A 23,161-nucleotide genomic window follows, 5' to 3' on the forward strand; every position below is an offset into this window, starting at 1 on the left:
TAAAAAGTCAGTGTTTATGTTTTCAACTTGTTGCTTAAGTGGTTAAATATGCTAAATTGTTTGTGAACCATAGTTTGCCATAGTTAGTATAGATTTTCAAAGCAGACAATGGCAGATCTGTTTGTAAAACAGCCTTTTCTGTCCTCTGATGCAATAAGGCATTCTCCATGTATTTAGGGTAAAGCTGAACCACATTTACATTTTTATATAAAAGAATGTGGAAATGATCCTGTCTCCAAATGAGGTGAGCTTGATATTTATGCAAAGAAGTTATCTAATTGAACAAATCATCTAGCCTATGTTTACAGACCTACTTCAATATTATTTCACAATACAAACTTTACTGTTTTGGAATGTTCTAACAAATGGGGCTCGTCATGCAGAGTCTAACAAACAGACTTAAAATAATGCAAGTTAGTAAAGAAGATTCATTCACACTGAGCAACATGTGAGCACACTGAGGAATCTCTGAATGTGAGCAGATACAACAGTGCCAGTCGCAGGGAGAAGCGGGTGACCAGTGAGCACATAGCCCACACCCCATGACAGAAACCAAAGATGTTTTCCTAATTTAGAAAGTGTAAAATAACACTAAAGAAAGTGCAGGGCTTTCTTTTTGCTGTTCTTAAATTTCTGAGGAGTGCCTTGTCAGATCAGTATCACAGTAAAGGATATACTTCTGTCCAATGCTTTGATCACTTTAGTACGTACTGTGTTTTTGTGTGCAAAGAGGACAGCTACGACCTGACGCAAAAACACAGGCATTCAATGGATGGGTGTGAGTGCTTGTGTCTGCATGAAGTGGACCTGAGCACATTCATATAACCTTATGTACTTCCCCTCCATGACTCTACTAAAAAAAAAACACTTTGCATTCGCACCTGTGTAAATAATTGTTATGCTCATAAAGTACATGTACAAAAGGAGTGACAGCAGACAATATCTGCTTAACATAAAACCTTAAGGCGTGTCAGAAACTCTTTACATTCACGAATACTTCCACCTGGTATTACCTATTATTCTTTTATTTTAGCTTTCTCCTCAACTGAGATTCAGAACGCTTCATATTATGTTACATTATATTACATAGCCCAGATTAATATAGTTTTTGTTTTTTTTTCATTCTAATATCACATCTATTTATTTATGCATGCACACAGGTGATGTTTTTCCAGTGTGTCCGAAGCAGGATGTGATGCTGAAAGGTTCCAACTGTGACTTTACAGACACATTGATGTCCCAATCCTTCAGTGTTTTAAATGTAACCTGAAAATGTGTAATAGAGAAAGAAATCTGTATGTAATATGTACTTTCAATGTGTAAGAAAATAGAGTTAAAGCAAACATAAACCATCAAATATTTATTTTTCTAGTTACGTTCAACTTCATGCCGTGTACACACCTATTGCCCCAGGCAATCTTATCAAACAACAGATGAGTCTCTAGCTCATAACACCTGGTATCAGAATACAACATTGGACATGAACATCATACATCCGAGAACTATTGTTGAAATAGGCTGACTAAGAGTAAATGTAAGACACATGATGATGTTTAACTAGTAACTTCTTTGTTTTATCAATGTTATTAAAGCTAACTGGAACTCCTTTGTGCACCTCCAATATTTGCAAAGTGGATCCTCATGCCACGTTAGCTCACTCTCTGTCATGCAACCCTTCCGTCTGATTAGCCATATAGCAAAGTTTACTACGTTTAACCGCTTTATTCTGATAAAGGGTTAGAGCTCGGCAATATTGGCCTTTCATCCTTATTTCTTTGGCTCTTATTTTCTTAAATTCTAATCTTACATTCTGAGAGATCTTCATTTCTACTTACACTCCATATTCTTAGCCAAGCTAAGATTTAATCTTGCAGTCTCATATTGGGAAGAACATTGAAAATCCCCCCCAAATTATAATTTTTTTTGGCTTTTTATCCAATCCCCACATTATAATTATTAAATGTATTCTTTACATTATCACATCTGCTTATTGTCACTCTCTGGAGGCTGACTGCCCCGAATTAAACTAAAGTCAAATTCTCCACCTTTCAAACGGCATTTGCAATTTAAAAAGGAACATGAAAAATTAAGCCAATAAAAACTTACTTTTGAACTAAAAGAAAAAAGGATCTTAAAGCCTGCAACAGAACACAATTACTATGTTCTGGATAGCATGACTCAGTCCTCTACAGTGTGCCTTGTGAGTTTATAGGTGGGGGGTGCTCTCTTTATAAAATGAATCTGGGCTGAACCATAATACTGACTTACAGGCACTCAGGTTTGTGATGATAAAAAAGGTCAATTCAAACTGATGGCACATTGTTGTATAAATAGAAGTCTGGTGTCAACTGACTCTCCAAGACTATCTGCTAAGCTATTCCAACTCAGCTGTAAACACACTGCATGCTGTTCAGGGGACTGACTGGCTTCATTCAAATATGCAGTCAACTCTTGCCATACAGCTTATTTTTAGTTGTGGCATTGTTCCTGTTGGTTTGCAGTAGCCTTATTATTCTTTACATCAAACACAGTTTAAAATTATTTTTAATTTATGTTCCCTCCCTCCCCATCATCTGGTTATTTTATATGAGAGTACACAACTAAAAGCACTCGTTTCCATTTGTAAGTAGTAGCATGTTCACCCTCAGGGCTACAAACAGACAGAAATGGACTTATGTCCAATATTATATGTTATTATACATAAAATATATGTTTTTAATATAGTTTTACTAACTAGAGAGCACTTTAGATTTCAAGTAATATTCACCTATATGTTCATATACAGGTGATTTTTCTACTGCACTTCACTGCATGCACAACGCATAGAAGAAAGGCAAGTAAAGTTAAGCCTCGGGTATACCTTCATGCACCGGATGTCTTCAGAAAAGTCAGACACAAAGAACACCCTTTGACTTGTATACCCTTGCTTGAGGCACACTGCATTGACTGCAGCGTTTATTTTAAACTGCGGATGGTGATGCAGAAAGCTTGCCTGTATTCACTGACAATCACAGGAGGAGACTATAGAGGAAATGCATTCCTAATGTAACTATAAATACAACATTTGGACTCACAAGTAGTACTTCTTTGCCAATTTTAGGAGTCTAGGTAACATTTTGCAATATTCCCTCTATGTCTAATAAACGAGCTTGCAGACTTTATACTGGTGCTGTGCAACGTGCACGCTGCTATAAAAATAGGGATATACACAACAGTCTGAAACCACTAAAAATGCCATCTACAGACAATACATGCACTTCAGTCACAAGACACCATTGGTGAGGTCAGAAGAAACAGATATAAACCACGTGTTAAAGTGTCACATAAACTCATGGGCATAAAAACCAAAAGCTCCTTTTTTTTTTAACAAGAATAGTTTTTTACAACAGAATTATTAAGCTATAAATCCATTGTGGATTTTCTCCAGTCCATAAAGAGACAAAACGACATCTCCCTAAAAATAAGCCCAAATCCCAGATAATAGTTAATTAAATGTCTATCCATTTAACAAAGAAAAGTGTGTAGTTTATCTGCAGAAACTACTCAGGATCGGTGGAGACGTCAAACAGCATCAGTTATTTGAGCCTAGGTATGAGCTTTGTGACTGGTCATCCAAATCGCCTTGGAGATTATTTAGACACTCACCTATAACCTCAAACTTTTGTACGTTTCTCAATAAAATCATCAAAGAAGAAAATAACTTTTATGCATCCAACTTAAATGAACTACTGATTAATTATAGCTTTAAAATTTGGATAAAATTGTATGTAAAAATGCATTTTTTTCCATCAGCTTAATGTGGGCTACAGTGGTCCCCAGTCTTCAGGGCTGATGATGTAAGACTTTATCAAACATGGACCGGAAAGAAAGAAAGGGATTAGCGTAATATTCTACAGTGCAAACACAGTTGAAGCAGGGATTTCGCTCTGGCTTTTCTTTATAAAAGGAGGCGAACTAAGCATAGCAAAAAACCAAATGTGTTTAACGTTCAAGACAACAGACAAAACCTCTAAACCTCTGAGGCCTATTTCCAGGCAAATGTAAGAGAGATTGTTTCTAGTGAGGTCTTATTAGACCACAGTGTTCCTGTTTTCTTGGTGAAGTGCAGTTGTAGTTTTGTCAATACACAAAGCCTACAGGGAAAATATCATGTGACAAAGGCAGAAGTCATACGTGGTTGAAAATAAGGGTGACAGTATGCCAGCATCAAACTCTTAATAAGCAGAAAAACTCTGCTTAATCCGGGAGGATTTGGATATAAAAATTGAGATACAACATAGAATAGCAGCAAGGATTTTATTATGTTATATTGCTAAAACAGTTTTAAATTTGTTTTATTAGTATTTTATGAGTATATAATATCTAAAAAACATTTATCATTAAAAGCTTTTGTGTACACATAGTGAAAGCACAGTAGTTCATCCTTTTAAGTCATATGGTTTTATCATATCAGTGACACTTCAAACTATATAAATATAATACAGAATTCAGTCTTGCTACACATTCAAAGATGCACTGATCTAAATGCTGTTAATGATTTTCAAAATCAAGCTTTTGGAAAGCTCTCACCTGGCAAGACTTATTCTGGCCAATTTTAGCTTTCCATATCTATGATATAAAAATCCATATAAACTATATGCAGAATATGGAGTTATAGCCACCCTGTCATAGTCATTAATTATTTACCTTACCAGAAGAGACTACATCACAGTGTTTATGAGCGTTTGTGAGAGCCCAGTTCATGTCTTAAACCAAAGACAAAATTATTTTTGAATTCTAATTTAAACAGTCTTTAGCCTCTCGTCTTAGCAACTAGAAGAGTTTGCTTGGCTAGCATTGTTAAAATATGTGGATTGTGGATTCTTACATATGATTTTTTTCAAAAAGCTATCTACAGACTGAGGCTGACAGCTTAAAATGGAAAAAAACTCACAGCAATCCTGGTCACCAGTTGAGTATTTTTCTGTTTTTTCCCTCGTCGTTCGATTAAATAACTATTCCCTTTCAATCAACTGGAAGGGTAACATTTTGCTAAACCATTTAGACATCTTTCATTACTTTGGAGCAGCCTGCACTTTAGACTGACAAAATAACAAGTAGAACTGCTGAATGGATGTACAGTGAGGTGCTGAACAAACATTAGACAAGGAAAACGTACTTAGATAAGCTAACAAATATAATGCTGAGCACAGTCTATAAACCTGGAACTATGTCGAATAACTAAAACACATTGTATCGCTTTAGTAATAAAAGAATGAATATACTTGTTGAAAAGTATTGATAGCTGATTTCTCAGCACAGTCGTGTAACTCTGTCACATTCTGGGTTAATAACTTATATGATGATTTATTCAACCATAAAGTAGTCTAATGTGAAAACAAAAGATGCAGATGTCAGAATCACTTTACTGAAATATTACACTTCACAATTCAACTCCATCTTTTCTCCCTCCATCTGGCCACTCCTTTGTCCTGAGAGGAGGCTTAACTGTTGGTCTATTTCGGGTGAGCATGAAAGCCTTTCAAGGTATACAATGAGGAGTAAATTAGAATGACAGGGACTCTGGGGGCCCCATGCTTCATCATATCATCCTTACTGAACGTCCCACCCCCTCCTCGCTTTGCACTTTTCCCAACCTCTCTCTGCAATGGACATTTACTGTGGCCAAAGAAGCTTTTAAGGATCCATTGGCAGGACCAGAATGTTCATCAAATGCAACAGCAGTTATGAGGTTGCTATCAACAAGTCCCTTCCCCGTCCCTTCTGTGCCACAGAACAAATCATCTAAACCTTTTTTGTCAGCAGAGAAGGTCATAAAGAGAGTAAGTTAATCTGGATCAACATTACAGATGGCTCATGCATTACACTCTGGTTACCACTTCATCCACAAGACATGCCTATTGTTTCATTATTAGATTACTGATTAGCAGTAAGAAGAAATATAATAGACATACTGGTGCACTCAAATGAAAATAAATTTAATTCAAGTGTAAACCGATTGACATCAACATCAACAGTAATGAGGACACATAATAGAGGAATTCTGCCTATTAAGTGTTAGGAAGTCACAAGAACAAAATGACCTGTCGTTGAGCTAAGTGCTACAGCCAGTCTTCAGAATTACAGCAAAAATTTTTTGATTATGCCTGAATAGTTGACAAGAGTGATAACGGTGTAAGATTATAAAGTAGGAATATGATGGAAAAAAAATATCATCACATGTCTGCGACATATACCGCTGCCATCTATTTTATATCAAATTAACTGTCTTCCTATTCAAGTTCCATGTCGTAATATTCTGGTGAATTTAAATGAGAGCCACTTTTGATTTCTACAAATGCAGCCAAGTCACAGGCCAATCAAATTTGAAAAAACTGGAAATCACAGGGCAATCTGTAAGCATCATTCTGTTCTTTTTTTTCCATTTCAATATTTAGGCTCTTCTCAGAAAATGTATCTGTTCCTTTAGAATCCAAATATGTATTTTTTTACTTTGATGTAATCTGCTGGTTCTTTATAGGAACTCATTAGTGCTGTCCATCCTGAAACATCCAAACAAATATCAATCAACAAGGAATCCCGTCTTTTCCACCTTATAGTATAATGCTATTGGTTGTGTTCCAGTGCAATATGCAAGGCAGTGAAATGCAGCACTCTATGGGCCCTAAAGAGAGACGCATATTATTGTCTTTGGATATCAGTTTGAACACATCTTAAGTGCTGATGAAATGAATGGAAATATACATCAAGGTGAATAAGGTTTGAAAGCTGGAAGATGAGACTGGAGAAGTCCGAGTCAGTTCAACAGCTGCCTTTTAGTGCTGGAGATGGAAAGTGTTTGATGTTCAGCACTCACCAAACTTCCACTAGCTATTAAAGAAACTAACAGGAGGCAGTCACTTGTATAAATTAGTCAAGCTAGTTTATTTTTAATGCAATTCCATTTCATATTTGTTGTGTTTGATCTTCCATGTATATGTTTCGAATTTAAGTGGTTGTATATTGTCAACCCTACCAGTGTGAGCTGGTGAGACAGGAAATTCTGTTAAAAGAAGTGAGAATCAATCATAGTTTGAAGTCAAGTACAGACTTAAAAGCCTTTTTGACTTTGTAATTGACTGGGGCATCTTAGACAACATGCTATTCCAATGAGAAAAATTATTGAGAAGAATGAGAATGAGAAGAATTATCTGTCATTCACCCACTGAGCATCAATGCATGAAGATAACACATCAAGACAATGTAGGCATAGCGCTACAATGTAGTCATAATGTTCAGTACATGCTCATCTAGGAAATGCCTCTTTGACCAAAGATAATAACCAACACAATTTTAAAATTCATAAGAAACAGTAAGAATATTGAAATGTTGGGACTCCTTTTAATTCTTAACTTTTAGGGAAACTAAAAGCAGTTGCTCTAACATCTCCTGCAAATGTCAGTATCCCCATCTAATCAATGCAATACCGGTAACTGAGAGGGGTAATCAAAGTTTTTGAAAGCTGTGGCCATTTAGAAAATTACCAATGATGTGAGATGCTATTTAAAAAACATTTTTAAGGGCCTAGCATTGAGATATTTACTCTTGAAGGTTTCTATGGCAAATTGTTTCAACTTTCCTCAATTAAAATCTTTTATGGCATCCACCAAATTTATTAGCGTTCCTGGAAAAAACTTGTTCAAAACTTGAAAAAAAAAAAACAACATTTGTTAGTTGAAGCAGCATAATCTCATACAAAACAATTAAAAAAATAAAAACTAATCATAGCAGTGCCCTAGCTTTTTTTTTCTTCCCTGATGTCCATCTCACCTTGTTTAAAGAATGGGTTGCCTTGTTAGTCTAAGTTACAATCACAGAACACATTGAATAAATTGAATACAAGAGAGTAGGTGTATTCAGGTAAATAGGTAAGCTAGTACACTCTCCAGGGATAAATCAGCAAAAAATAGACTATACACTGGGCAGGTTTCAAGTCCAACAGCGAGTCAACACATTTAAGACAAAAATTAAACTCACTCACCCACTTTAATATCATACATATGTTTGGGTCATGGGAGGAAACCAGATTAAAGCCATGCATGCACACTGAGAAAATGCAAAGTCACACATAAAGGCCTTGGGCAGGTTTTGAATCCGTGACGTCCTTGCTTTGAAAAATAAACAACAATCTCCTACCCCAACAAAAAATCCACTTGTATATTAAGCCAAGATCTATTGAATTACTTACTCAGGACATAGAGAGAAAGAGTAATCCCTGCAAGGCAGAAGCCCTCAAAGAAACGCAAGGTGCTGAACATGGTGACATTTACAGAAAAGGCCACAGTCAGACCAAACACCAGCATAAACAGCACCGATATGATCAGCACTGGATGTCGGCCAAACCTAAAAAAGAAAGACAAATATTATTGTAAACATGACTTCAATTGCAGAGATTTATATTTTAGAAAGAATGTAAAAAATATTACCAGTCTGCCAGTATCCCAAATACAAGGTATCCAAAGATTGATCCCACCAACAGAGAGAACTTTGCAATATGGACTCTCCATTTCAATTCACACACCAGACACCACTGTAGAAGAAAAAGTAGTAACACTACAGTCAATAAAAGTACAGTTGTACAAGGAATTAAAGTAGTTACTGATATTTTATGTAAAGCTAAAATAGAATATGGTATTAAAATAATTGTCTCCACTAATTTACTAAACCAATAAAAATGCCCATTGTTCATTTAAGCTTCTTTAGTTTAGGAGCTTAAATGAAAAAGTATATATATATATATATATATATATATATATATATATATATATATATTCACATACACACATCAGCAGTGAGTAACAATTGCTGGAGATTTTATTGTAACATGTGCTTCACAGATGTCTGTGCTGGTAAAGACAGAATTAAACAAGGGTGTGGCTGCCACAACAGGTGCACTGAGTGTGTGGCTAACGAACAACAATCTCAGGCCTGCCTCGCAACCACTGCCACTCACGACGAAGATACAACATAAACAGAGATCATGTGCCAAGAACATTTGTAGATGCTTTGCAAAACAATCCCACAAGAAACTGACATACAAAGTGGTCGGTTCCATGGTTTCCATTGGAAACAACTTTCTACCACCTCCAGACACAGTGATAAGTACAGATTAGAATGCTGCAGGATTACAAACAGCCAAAGCAGCCCTCACATGACCCAGGCATGGTACTTACTCATGGTTTCAGTTTCAATGTCAGCGGGTAAAAAGACAGACGCATGGAAAAGAAGTGCCTGTTTCGCAATCACAGGACAACCAACCGTGCCGAGAGAGAGAAGCAGAGAATCTTGCCTTCTCTCAGACTGTAGTACAACTTACATGAAATGATGAGTGTGAATTCATGAGTATCTGCCCTGTGTAACCCTAGAAGAGTACTGACTGTGCAAATCAGACATGCTGTAGACCATGGATATATAACCAAAGGAGGCACAACATCATCAACAGCAATCTTCAGTCACATGCCACATTTAAAGCAGCAGTGTTTGCTGCTCACCCCGCCCCCACCAAGTGTTAAGTGATCTTGAAATGTGTCACCGGATTAGCAGAGTATGGCAGGATTTTACTGCAGAGCTTCATTAACTTGCTGTGTTTATAAGCATCAGCCAATTAGCGTGCACCATCAAAAATGTTTTTCTGCAAGCCCTTCATTTCAGATGCAAAACCTTAATGGGCTTCCAAACTGGGTGAAGAAAAATATCTAACCTATTTGGAAAGCCATAAATCCATAAAAGATTAATTCTTACATTACAATATTGATTATTGTTGTTATTTTAACTTTTATTATGGGAATAAATTAACAGAAGTATAAGTCTTCAGTTGTTTTAATGCATATTAAACTTTAACCTGAAAGAAAATAAAGGAAAGCAGAGAAAAAAACCCGATATAAATTCTCTCTTTTGATCCATTTCAAATGGCTGACCATCCTTGTGATGGTCAGTCTAGGCCGGCAATACTCAGAAGATATCCTTATGTCACAGCTGCACATTTGTGCACTCGTTGAACTACACAGTGGTGGGTGGAGGTTTCTTGGGAGAGAAAGAGCAGGCCTGGAGGGAAGGAAGGATAGAGAAAAGAGGCAAGCACAGCAAGAAGGAGAACAAAAAGGGCCAAACAAACTCGTAAAAGGATGAGCAACTTGTAAAACATCATGCAAGTGCTTCAGAAATTTGAAAAAGAAACAATGAGGGGAAAAGAGATGCTTAAAATTAGTTGTGAGGAAAAGGCAGAAAACGAGGAGACTGCTGCATAGTTACTGCCTAGCAACAGAGGTTATCTGATTCAGTCTGCTTCCAAGTGCAAGTTTTAGCGCAGCTGCCATGGAGGGACTGGAATTCCATAATATGGTGGCAGCATATGTGCAATGTAGAGATAGAAAAGTATTCATACCCTTGACCTTGTCTACATTTTTCACATTAAAACTACAAACTTCACTATATTTTATTCAGATTTCAGAATGGACAAATACAAAGTAGCACAATGTTGTGAAATGGAAGGAAAAGCTTTTTTTATGAAGAAGAAGAATTTGTGGTATAAAGTAGTCAGTATAGCCTTCCTGGGACACCACTTTACAAAACCATATCTCCTGGGACATATGTCTTTACCAACCTATATCATCTACAAATGATTTTGAGCAGATTGAATGTAGACTTACTTTGACCATTCTAGCCATCTAAAACAGGGGTCTTCAAATCTAGGCCTCAAGGGTTGGTGTCCTAGACCTTCTAGAAGTGTATCTGCTTCAACACAATAATGAGGTCTTTAGCAGGACTCTGCTGAGTTTGACTGCCTTCTGAGGGGGGTAATTAATTCAGCCGTTTAATTCAGGTGTGCGGACCCGGGACACGTGAAAATTACAGACCACCACCCCTCAAGGCCTGGATTTGAGGACCCTTGATCTAAAGTATTCCATTTTAACTTTAGCTATATGTTTAAAGTAATTGTCCTGTTAGAAAGCAAACCTTTCTCACAGTCTCAAGTCTTTTGCTGCATCTAAAAAGGTTTCTTCCGGTATTTTCTTTCTTTTTTTTTTTCTTTTGCATTGTTCAACTTTCCTGTCCCATTCTGAAGAAAAACATCTACATAACATGGCGATGCCACTACCATGCATCACCATTGGATTTTTTTTCTTTTTTTCCCGTGATGCAAAGTGTTCCTTTTATGTCACACTTGAGAGTCTGAAATGTAGGTCAGAACATTCAGTTTTGGTCTTATCTGATCAGAGCACCTTCTGCAACATGTGTGCGGTGCCCGCAATATGGCAAATGCTAAACGGGTCTTTATATGGATTTTTTATTTTTTCAATAATGGCTTGTTTTCACACTCATAAACCAGATCTGACAGCATCAAACACACAAATAGATAATTATATTTCACTGAGGTATACAATTTAGGAGTTTCTCTCTGAAGAGGGCTGGTTGTACTGAATTTATTTAGGGGTAACAGAGTAAAATATTCTGAATACAAAAGCATGCCAGAATTATCTTTCAATTTATTTGTAAAAAAATATTTCTATAATTTTACTTATATTTTACAACCATGAGCACTATTTTGTATTGATAACATAATAGTATGTAATTAGACCAAATCACAATAAAATAAATTGAAGATTCTAGCTATATGACGATGCAGAAGAGTTCCAGGTTTACTGCTTTTGCAAGGCAATGCAAGACTAAGAGATGATCACATTTTAATATTAAGTAGAAGGAAGAAATAAAACTTTCCCTTTTTAATTCCTGAGCACTACCTTTTGAGGCAAAAAGGAAATTATATTGTCACAAAACATGAGCATCTGATGAGGCACGTGTTTTAAAGAAGGTTGTCTGATGACAGCTAGATTTTCTTGCTATCAGCTTCGACAGATGGCAGAAAAAAAAACAAAAAAAACAAGAAACCTTTTTCTCTTATTGCCACGCTCAGACCTTTCTTCTGATGGCTGTTGTGTTTAACAGATCACTGTTACCAACAAGATTTACGAGAAATTAAACAATCTAAATTCCATTGCACAATCTTCAAAAACAACCTTATACCATGGTCAAGGGTCAGACCCCACAATGTTCATGCCTGCTTGTTACAAAACAGCACTTATCAGAACCAGGCCCACAGCACACACTCTTGTTGTCACACACACACACCCCCCGGTGCCTCAACAGGGGTTTTATCTTCTGGTCACAAAAATGCCTTTTCCTGTTACAGCTGACACAGTGAGAGTCTGTCGTGTGTTGGCTGGGTAACTGCGGCGGGGTCATCACCTTTCCACGGCTGAGGCCTTTTCAAAGGCCTCAGTCTCAGTCGATCCAGGGTCAGCAGAAGAAGTCAACCAGCTGGGTAAACAGCACAAGGGACACAGAGCGGAGAGGCCTCCGAGGGTGTCAACCTACAGTATCATCTTTCAGATCCATGGGTGTGCAATCTACTGTACAGCGATACTGAGGCCGGGTGTACCCACCAATGTGCTCCCACAGTTTATCTCCCCCGTCCACTAGATATAATATTTGGAAGAAATAAGCCCATGGTTGACCCTCTCCATGTCATATCTAGTAATTGAATGCTTTTATTCAAAACATGTTCAAGAAACGAACTTGTCAAAATTCTGTATGGTGGTGTAACACAGTTTTATATGTGAACTACAGCAATTGGGAAAATACTTTAAGGAATTATAGAGGTGAACCAACTAGAATTTTGTGGACAATTTCAGATATCTAGTTTTTGCAAAGTTTTGACATTCCAAAGCCAAGTTTGGCTGTCTGACTTTCTCCTTGAAAAGTATAAAATAAAATTGTGTCTTAATGCAGAGACTTCGTCTTTGTGGTGACAAACTTCAAAATTGAAGTTTGTATTCAATTTTAAAACTGCCTGTAGCATATCTTATGTTAAATAAATTTAGTGTGGCTAGCATTATCAAAACAGAAGTCTGAGTGCATTTCCCAGCAAAGTGCTTCTCAAAATTTTAATAATGTATACCACCTAAGTAAATACCAGGTGATCAAAAACCCACATTGTTTTTAACAGAACCACAACAGAAGATGCAAGTTTCTGTTTTCTTAAAAGATCCGTAGCTAATGACTAGAAAACTAACTGTTACTTAGTTTTACTTCCATTTCAGACCTGTAAGCACACCCTTTTGCGCTTCGCTTAACCCATTACATTAGCTTATTAGTCCTTGTAACTAAGTATTTTTGTATAAATTCACTCCTTTCTCTTTGTTACAGCAACAACATTGAGGTGTTGCTGTTAGAACAACCTTAAATGTCACATGGTGCATTTATCAGCCAACTTCTCTTTTTGTTTTTGATGTTAGCCTTTTAGGGAAAGGCTAACATCTTCAAAATGTTTACATTCAGATAAATATAACAAGAAAATAATACTTAACATACTTAACATGGCAGCTCATCGAGTACATCAGTTGAAATTCAGCAAAGTAATCAATACAAAATTATAACAAATTTTAAGTTAAAAGACTATGCTAATCATTACAGAATCATCCCCAAAATTACAATGGTTACTGTTAGATGCCTATCTGATGCTTTCAATTTGAAAATTATTTCATTTTAGAGGCTAAACTTAAATGTTTCTCCTCCTCAATGTCAGTCATAACTTTAAAAAGTTGATAACTACACTTTGGCAACCAAACACATCTCATCATCTGGCAAATACAAAATTCTAGGAAAGAGGTCAATATGGGCTTCCAAGAGATTCCCAGGTCACTATTTCAGGAAACTTGCTACCCATCCGAATGGGCGCTTAGCACCAGGGTTGTACAGAGACTGACTCTGGATAATAATAAATTCTCATTTCTTAGCTGCAGTTCAATTAAGAGGGACTCCTAGGAGAGCTCTAACTCAATTAGGATGGGTTTCCACATTAACCACACTGGATCTGCCTCTGTTACCTCCATGCCAACCTCATTTCTGTGTCACCCTTAGACCAAAAAAGCTAACAGAGAACTTTTAGTGTGGGATTAACATATCATTGTGAGGTTAGATGTGTTGATTCACTTTAACAGAGACACTGACACATTTCATCAGCCACTATGTTTTTCAGGGATTGTGTGTCACTGAGAGCTGAGGCCACTCATGTGCAGTTATGCCAATGCAGTCCAAACAGAAGGGGAAATGCCAGGTCATCACTTCCTGCTGTAGTGTCACATCCTAGTTCCTGTGCTGTGCTGGGCAAAAAAAAGAGAATCTTTTGGAAGACAGCAGGAGGAAGGCAGGTTTTCCAAACAGACAAGGCCAGTGACATGTGCACTGGTCAGCTATGCTTCCATGCAGGGTACTGTTATGGATTTTAGCTGCATATCATTTGACTCCATTTCTCATAAGGCCAAGCGAGTCCTGTCAGAAAGTGGAGGCGATGGGTCATGGAACTCTAGTAGTACCAGACAATTTAACAAACCGTTCTGCCCTGTCATCTGTTTACAATGTTAGTAATGTCAACATCAATATGAGTGCAAACACAACACAAATGTCAGTACCTGCACGTTACGGAGGCAGGGTTACAGTTATGTTTCCATACCTCAGCCTTCATAGGGGAATCTTGTTTTGTGTTAGATACATAACAAGAAACTGTATGCTAATTATACAGACCACCTCAATCAATTTACCTCAATCAATTTACCTGTATCATTGACATCATTATCAATGGCAGCTTAGAAGAAATAAAACCTGTAAAGCTTTAGGATCCTTGCCAGTAATAAATCCTTATCCAGCAAAAGTCCCACTTAGATGGTAAATAAAATTAACTAATAAACTGTCCGAGTGCCTACAAGTAAATTAAAATGTCAAAGCTGAATTTGCTATGCTTTATTTCAACAAGGACATTATCAGGTGTAGACAGATGGACTACTATGGGCTTTATACTCAATGCAAACTAAGGTACCCTTCATATTTCCCAGACTGCATAGTTCAATTTAAACATGATGTAATAATTCTTCTAAGTGTGGAAAATCTGCCATTCTCTTATCAGCTAACAAATTAAAATATGACACTCCTCTCTTTGCTATTTTATTATATCAACTGTATTGATTACTTATAAAGAAGCACTAACCAGATGGTTATTTTGTAGTCAAATAATTTTGCTTTATTTAAACTGCTGCTCAAATACTGAAGAAAAAGGTTTTTTTGTCCTCGCCATTGTATGCATTTAAACTGAAAACTCCTATTGTTTTGATATATGAAGACTTCAATCATCAATTTGTTAAATAAAAATTAAATGAGTCATATTTCTTTGTTTCATTTTGGCCAATGTTACCACAAGACTTTCCTTACTGAACCAAAACAGACTTGAGAAAGCTAGAAGTTTTGAAAGCAGCAGAAAAGTAAGATATAAAAAGATTACACCGATGTGTAGATCTTGATTAGTGCAAATCAAGGTAAACAAGATTAGTGCATCTCTAATAATTTATTGTCAAACTGGCTAGAAGAATAGTCATTCTTTATAATTCTTATTTAAATGTATTAAAATTGCTGGTTATTCCAGTTCTAGCTGTGCCCTATAAATGTCAAAAAGTAACACTGCCCCCAATCCAACCCATACTTCAAAATCAAGACCTATTCACCCTGAAATCTGCAGGGATATCTAATTGTTGTTTGGTTAGGCTAGCAGAAGGGTGGGTGATGTTTGGCGTGGGATGGAGCTCCATTATTCTACAGAGAACACTCACAACCTTTGCTCTAAATACAAAAAAACCCTTGTCCGATATTTCCATTACTATAATCACAAGGTTCAACCTTCCTTTGCAGTTTTGCTCAATAGTGGTAGGATATCTATGCCTCAGGTTATTCATTGTGTCAGCTGTTTGGATGACTCAATGTCAGCAAAACACATGCCCCAGAAATCCTTGTACTCTGTAAATACCATCGCATGTGAAATGCCTGATCCTACACGCTACAATATATGGAAATTATGCAATATGGTGGGAAGACCACTTGCACCACATTGAAAGCGTCAATAGCTGTTATGCTGCAGCTTGATGGTAAAAATGCTTATTTATGATTAGAGTGAATAGGTGCTCGAATGTCGCTCTGTCGGCTTATTGGTATAAATCGATTACAGGAAAGAGGGTAGGACATCAATGAATCATGGCAAAACATTACAGAAAAGAACCCATGCTCAAGAAGAACAGCTTACCTTCGTAACCACGTTCTGTTCAAGCCCTGTGTGCAGCTCGAATGTCGACTCATTGTACTGACACTGCATGCTGTCATTGTGGCCGCTGGGACCCCCACCAGCATAAAGAGCTGGCCCGGTGCTTATGTTCATCTGGAGGTTCGCAGTCTGCCTAGTTCTGTTAGCCAGGGGCTGGCTGGTGCATGTGATGTTTGGCTCCGCGAGAAGAAAATTGTCAGAAAATTGGCTGAATCCAATAAATAACGCCGGGATCCATGTCAGCACGATCAGCTGTTTCTGGTATTTCCCAAACCCCCCGAGAGAAGGCAGGACAGACTCGTCGATGTGAGTCAGCAGCTCCGGAGACGCGGTTTCGGGGGTCACGAAGCCGTTCTCCGGCTGGCGGTCCCCCGTTTCGAGCTGCATCACGGCCATCGCGGTGGTTACGCCGATAGATGCTTCCGATGTGTGGCGAAGCCGGGGGTTTGCAGTGCTCGCCCCCTCCCTGTTGTCGACTCCACAATGCGTCAATGCTCGCAGCTCTTGGCGGTGGAAGCCGTACGCAGTCAATCACTGGAATGGAAATAAGACGCACCTCTTCATTATCAGGAAGCACTTCCCTCTTTCAGGCTGTCTGCCGCCTAAAAAAAAAAAATAAAAATCCGCCGTGCGGGGCACTTTAGCAGACCTATAGGCTCCCAAATATAAAGCGGATTACAATTAGGTAATGACGATTTTTTCCCATCGTTCCGCCCGATGAGTTTCTACTTCTCAGTTGCAGCAGACTGAGTGAAGCGAAGTGCTTCCTGTGGGAGTGACAGGAAACACACCTGCCAAAGGTAGAGTCCTACTGACTGACTTGGCCACCTGTAACAACAGGCAGAAAAAATAAATAAATAAATAAAATAAAATAAAATACATACATACATACATACATACATACATACATACATACATACATACATACATACATACATACATACATACATACATACATACATACAAAGTCGGTAATATTCCATTCCTCTTTTTTTATGGCCACATTCAAATATGATTATCACGTTCAACTGTTTTCATAATGCTTATTACATAAATATACTTACTACATAAATACGCTGGTATTTTATAAAAAGTTACAAAAAATTACCAGCGATTACAATAACATAAACTTTTAAAACTTTGCAACAGTAACACTTTAAAATATTCAGACTTCTCATGCCTCTACGCGTTAAAACTGTCAGCCCTGGGATAAGATGTATTCAAGGAATACGCGAGCGATAAGGATGACGTTGTAATAACTCCGCCCATTCAGCAAACAAGAATATTGCCTTGTTTAACAGAGAATGACAGAACTATCTGAATAATCACATCATTGAAAACAATACCACAAGCAAACAGTAAATGATGAAGTTTACTTCTCCAATTTGTAAATCTATACGCTCACTCAAGTAGCCTACTGTTTTATACACTGAGAGAAGCAAACGCCATTTTTATTTAAATAAAAATGGCGTTTGCACAATTGCGCAATTGTGTTTTACTCAGTTATTTCTCACCATAAAGCGTTTTAATATAGTTACACAGTTACACAGAATTAAGTGTACTAAAATAAATTCCAATATGCTAAATTTATTTTAGAAATTATAGTAAGCTAGATTTTAAGCCTGCCATTTTGAAACAACTTATTTCACACTTCGTAGGCCACATTTAAGTTAAAGTTAAATAATTAGAATTTAATATAAAGTAGTGTACAACTTAATGTAAGTAGTGTACAACTTAATGTACTTATGTCTTTATTTGAATTTTTGATTATTTTATGCTAGAATAAAACATTTTACAGAGAGGATATCCTGCCCTAGGTGGAGGAGTTTAAGAATCTCTGGATCTTGTTCACGCATGAGGAAAAAATGGAATGGGAGATCGACAAACGGATTGTGTTTTAGTGGAGAGACAGCTGAGTCAAAAAAAACCTGATTTACCGGTCGATCTACATTCCTACCCTCTTGTATAATCATGAGCTTTGGATCAAAACCGAAAGAACGAGATCACGTACAGGTTGCCGAAATGAATATCCGTAGGGTGTCTGGGCTCTCCCTTAGAGATATGGTTAGATGCTAAGTCTTCCTGGAGGGACTCATAGTAGAGTCGCTGTTCTTTCACATCGAGAGGAGCCAGTTGAGGTGGCTCCGGCACCTGGACGCCTCTCTGATGAGGTGTTCCGGGGACGTCCCACCAGGAGGAGGCCCCGGGGAAGACCCAGGACACGTTGGAGGCACTATGTTTCTCAGCTGGCCTGGGAATGCCTTGGGGTTCCCCCTGAGGAGCTGGCCCAAGTGGCGGGGGAGAGAAAAGCCTGCTACCCCTGCAACCCGACTCCGGATAAGCGGAAGAAGATGGATGGATGTATAATACATTTTAATATTATTTTAAGTGTATTTTCAATGTTTTACCTGAACTTGCATTGAAAATAGTACATATTCTAAATATATTAAAACTCTTTCCATAACACCTTATAAATATTTTAATAATTAGTATAAGAGCTTCATTAATTGAATTGAATATATATATATATATATATATATATATATATATATATATATATATATATATATATATATATATATATATATATATATATATATAAATTCCCTTCTCACCCACCGCGGGTGGTTCTTATCCTCTGAGCTCGGGTCCTCTACCAGAGGCCTGGGAGCTTGAGGGTTCTGCGCAGTATCTTGGCTGTGCCAAGGACTGCACATTTCTGGACTGAGATGTCTGATGTTGTTCCTGGGATCTGTTGTAGCCATTGGTCCAGTTTGGGGGTGACTGCCCCGAGGGCCCCGATGACCACAGGCACCACTGTGGTCTTCACCTTCCAGGTCCTCTCCAGTTCCTATATAGCAGTTGCATGTAACGTGCTAAGAGACTATGCTACTTCTAAAAAATATGTATATATTAAAGTGAAAATACAATAATCATCCATTCAAAAATATGTATGTATGCTTTTATTTGGTTGAATTTCTGATTGCAATTCTGTTGCATTGCTGTGCGCACCACAGAAACCAGTAGTGCTTTATGTTTGTGTATGTCATTACTTTGAACTTCTTTTATTAATGAAAATATATATTTTAAATATCCCACAAGTTTTTCCACAAAATACCTTCTAAATCTTTAATAATTAGCTTAAAAAGATTTTTAGGCAATAAAACAAATTTATTAAGCACTTCCAGTTCCATAGAACATTTGAATGCTAAAAGGCAGCACAACCTTTTAAAAACATTAGTTTTTTTTAAGAACTTGTGTTAGTCCAAATAAAAACAAATGAATTTAACATCTATGCAAAAAGTAAGTATTTATGATTTTTTTTTTTTATTGGTTAAATTCTTCATTGTTCCACTTCCATCTTCTTGCTGAGTACGCCTTAGAAACTGTGGTTCCTGGAAGCTGCTCAATAACTGCATTTGTTAAAAGGAAAAAAAACAACAAAAAACAGCCATTTTAAATATTTTTATAAGTACTGATACTAGTGCAGGCCGACAAGGTTTCACCCATATTATGGCAGGGTCAATAAAACTTACCAATTGTGGCCTGCCCTGTTTAAAACTGCAACATTCCTGCCAGGTAAGATGTGTTATTTGAGTAAATTAAAGCAGACCATTAAATCTAGAGCTAATCACCAACAACAGTCCATTACACTACAGCTTACCACTTCAGATTCACTGTCAAAACCCCATTTCAGAAAGCAGGTGGAGACGCGAACTACTCTGCAAAGGAGAACCTTGTCATGTTGATGTTAATGATAGATTAACATCCACCTCATGGGCATCTCTGCTGTACATTAAAGGGTGAGATAGTAACTTTCATGACAGGGTCCTGTTGGCATTAAAACAAAGCGCAGCACAAACAAAGAATGTCCTCGTCATCATATGAGTGATTGGCGGGCTGAAATTTTATTGAGAAAAACTGACTGTGGCAAAAAACGGAAACACTTGATAAATATATTCATTCTGGAAAGATAAAACATCTAATTGTGGTGTGATTACTCTCTCCTGACAGAGATTTCTGAGGAGTCGTTACTCTCCAATGTCTACAGGCTCCCCCAGAAAATGACACAATTTCTGACAGTTTCAGAGAAATTCAATCTATTTAAAATATTCCTAAGTAGATCATTTATTTGAGAATGTAATTTTTTTCCTAAAAGCTGACATACTCTACGACATGGTCTATGGCTGCAAGTTTCTTATACATCACCATGTCATCACTCATCACATGATCACAAGCAGGCGGCGCAGGTGGAGCAGCTGATCCATCCCACGCAACTCTTTCTGCACTGGAGAGGCTATAATGGCATGAATAAAATATAAATTAGCTATTATCAGATCGATTATCTATATGATACTTCTCTAAACTGTGGTTAGTGTGATTGATGAGAATATATAACATAGTTTAATAACCCTCTTCTATTGTGTGTTGTCACATGGTTTTACCAGCAAGTCCTACTGAGAGCTAGGCCACAAAGGATCATTGCTAAAGGAGCTGGTTGTTGACAAAGTGCTGAATTCAAGCATATTTTTGGAAAAGTTGAGTGGAGGGAAAACGTGTTGTGAAAGTACATCAGGTATAGCCACAGCTGTGTGGGAAGACTTTATAGCAAAGTCAATATAAAGCTTGGGTGGATGCTGCTTGAGCTAGTGCTCAGCAATGCCTCAGGCTGTTTGTCTCCATGCAACTGTGGTCAGTTACACACAAGGAGTGAGTGTAACTAGACCACCATGTGGAAACACAATCCCACTCCTGACAAGTTTTGAGACATTTCCCCAATGTGGGTAGTGCAAAGAGACACTAAAGAGGCATGTCCAAGTACGGGAAAGAAGGTTCTTTCACTGACTAATCAGTATTCATGGTTGCCACCACCTGAAGACAAAAGAACACTCTAAGCAAAACAGAGAAAAAGTTATTGAAAAGTACAAGTCAGAGGATGGATACAAGAACATCTCACATTTCATTAGGTTGGAGTGCACAGAGAAAAGGGATCTTTGACTATTTCTCTTTGCACAACCTTGATAGTCAGAATTCTCATATGTAGTCCTCTAATCAGTTCAGTCTGCAGGTTTTCTACAGGGCTAAAGTCTAGTGACGTAAATGAGAACAAAGTAAGGATTGTTAGTTTGTCTGGTGAACCATTTCTGTCTTGATTTAGACATTTGTTTTGGACTGCCAGACTGCTGAAAGTTTCAACAAAGTTTGCCAAAGTTTTATTTAAAATGTCCTGATATTTAAAAAAATTCCAAGAGAACTTTTAATAAGGTTCTCAATGCCCTTGTAAGAAGAACAGGCCCCTAGAATCATAGATCCTCCACCATACTTAGCACAAGGCACTGTCAAGTTTGTTTTTTCCCCCAGATATCTATACCTTTACACGGTGTAGTCTCAGTAATTTTTAGAGTAATCTGCTTGCTTGTGTTTGTGACATTAGGGCATGAAGTACTTTTTGTCTGATATGTTTCCAAAATAACAAGATAGCATTTACATGTGAAATAATGACTGTAATGGACACTTGGTGACCACAAGACATTTTATGCTAAATTGCTTAAATAGTGAACTTTGAACATTTTTTGTTTTCCACCTGCTTTACTTCTTTGTGTTGCAGTTCTGATCGTACAAATTGGCAAGTTTAAGAATGTATTGTAACCATTGTCTAACATGAACATCAACGCATATCTGCCTTGCTTGAAGGGCACATTCTCTTGTCTTTCCCAATTTGAAGAGTAGAAAAGAATAAAAAGCCTTGTGACCTTTGTTTTTTGTTTTGTTTTTATGTAGAATCTTTCCCTCTACCTATTAATATTCAGGGTTCTCTACATTGTTTACTGGAGGATTATACCACTTAATTAATTGTAAATTTAAATGTAACCCTGTATCCAATAATTCTGTTCAAGCTAATCGCATTTTTAAAATCATTTTTCTTATAATACACTGCTTTGGAAAGACCAATAAATAGAACATCAACACTAAGCATGTTTTGCAGAAAATAGATTAAAGGATCAAAATATAAACATGGAACTTAAAAATGGCCTTGCTTGATTGAAACGTCAATAAACTTTATCATGGTGCTTTAACATGTGATAGATCTACACCATGGATAAGATGCTTTTAGTAATGCTTCGCCCTTCTGGCCGTTGAGTGTAATTGCATGTATTTAACTTGAAGTCCACTCAGAGTATTGCACACTTATTTTTCAATTAAGTGTATTTTTCAATAAAAATAGCTGCCATTAGTTTTTTATGGCAATTATAAGCAATACTTTCCATGATTTTATAAATACTAAACCTGAATGTAATCTCCATCTAGAATTTCCCTAAAGTAATGTATTTTTAAAAAATAACACTATAATTCTGTGATTACAATCCGGACTGCACAAACCGCCTCAGCAAGTGCTTGAAAAAGAGACGCTGCATTTGTAGTCTACTCTACATTACCAAAAATATTAGGTCACACATCCACATCACTGAATTCAAGTGTTGCAATCACTTCCATGGCCATATGTGCAAAATCCAGCACATTGGCATGTAAAACATTTTTGAAAAGATGGATTGTTCTCTACAATTCATTGAATTCCAGCAAAGTACCATGATATGAATCCACCTGTGCAGTAGTTCCAGCTGTAAAAAATGTCCTCGCAGTCAGTGTTTCTATATAAAAGTAAAGACATTGGGGATTATAGCAACCAAGCCGGCAGGCTAGGCTATATCTCAGGAAGGGGTCAATGGATAATGAGGTGCATGGGGTGCAGAGATAACCAACTTCAATTGCCACAGATTTTCACATTGCATGTGGCCTTCAGATTGGTTAAAAATTAAACTAGAGAGATTAATTGAATGTGTTTTCATGGCTAAGCAACCCTCACATCACCCAGTTCAAAGCAATGTGTCAGATACAGTTCTGTAAAGCACTAGTATCCAGGAAAAATGAAGACATGTTCACAAGAGGATTGAATCACGCCTCTTTGTCTGGCACGTC

At 37.3% G+C, this 23,161-nt stretch overlaps 1 protein-coding gene across 1 annotated transcript in view; it reads right to left on the reverse strand.

Moving 5' to 3' along the window:
- The window catches only part of LOC102224902 (solute carrier family 22 member 23-like), a 37,691-nt gene extending 20,736 nt beyond the window's left edge, over positions 1 to 16,955 (reverse strand). The window contains exons 1-3 of the mRNA XM_023335462.1: positions 16,166 to 16,955; positions 8,466 to 8,569; positions 8,228 to 8,382 (exon numbers count right to left, since the gene is read on the reverse strand). Of these exons, the coding sequence (XP_023191230.1) occupies positions 8,228 to 8,382; positions 8,466 to 8,569; positions 16,166 to 16,579 (673 nt within the window). The 5' untranslated portion in view covers positions 16,580 to 16,955. The remainder of the gene's footprint in view (positions 1 to 8,227; positions 8,383 to 8,465; positions 8,570 to 16,165) is intronic.
- Between the last annotated feature and the right edge of the window lie 6,206 nt (positions 16,956 to 23,161).

The sequence above is a fragment of the Xiphophorus maculatus genome, chromosome 6 (genome assembly GCF_002775205.1).
Source record: "Xiphophorus maculatus strain JP 163 A chromosome 6, X_maculatus-5.0-male, whole genome shotgun sequence".
NCBI lineage: Eukaryota > Metazoa > Chordata > Actinopteri > Cyprinodontiformes > Poeciliidae > Xiphophorus > Xiphophorus maculatus.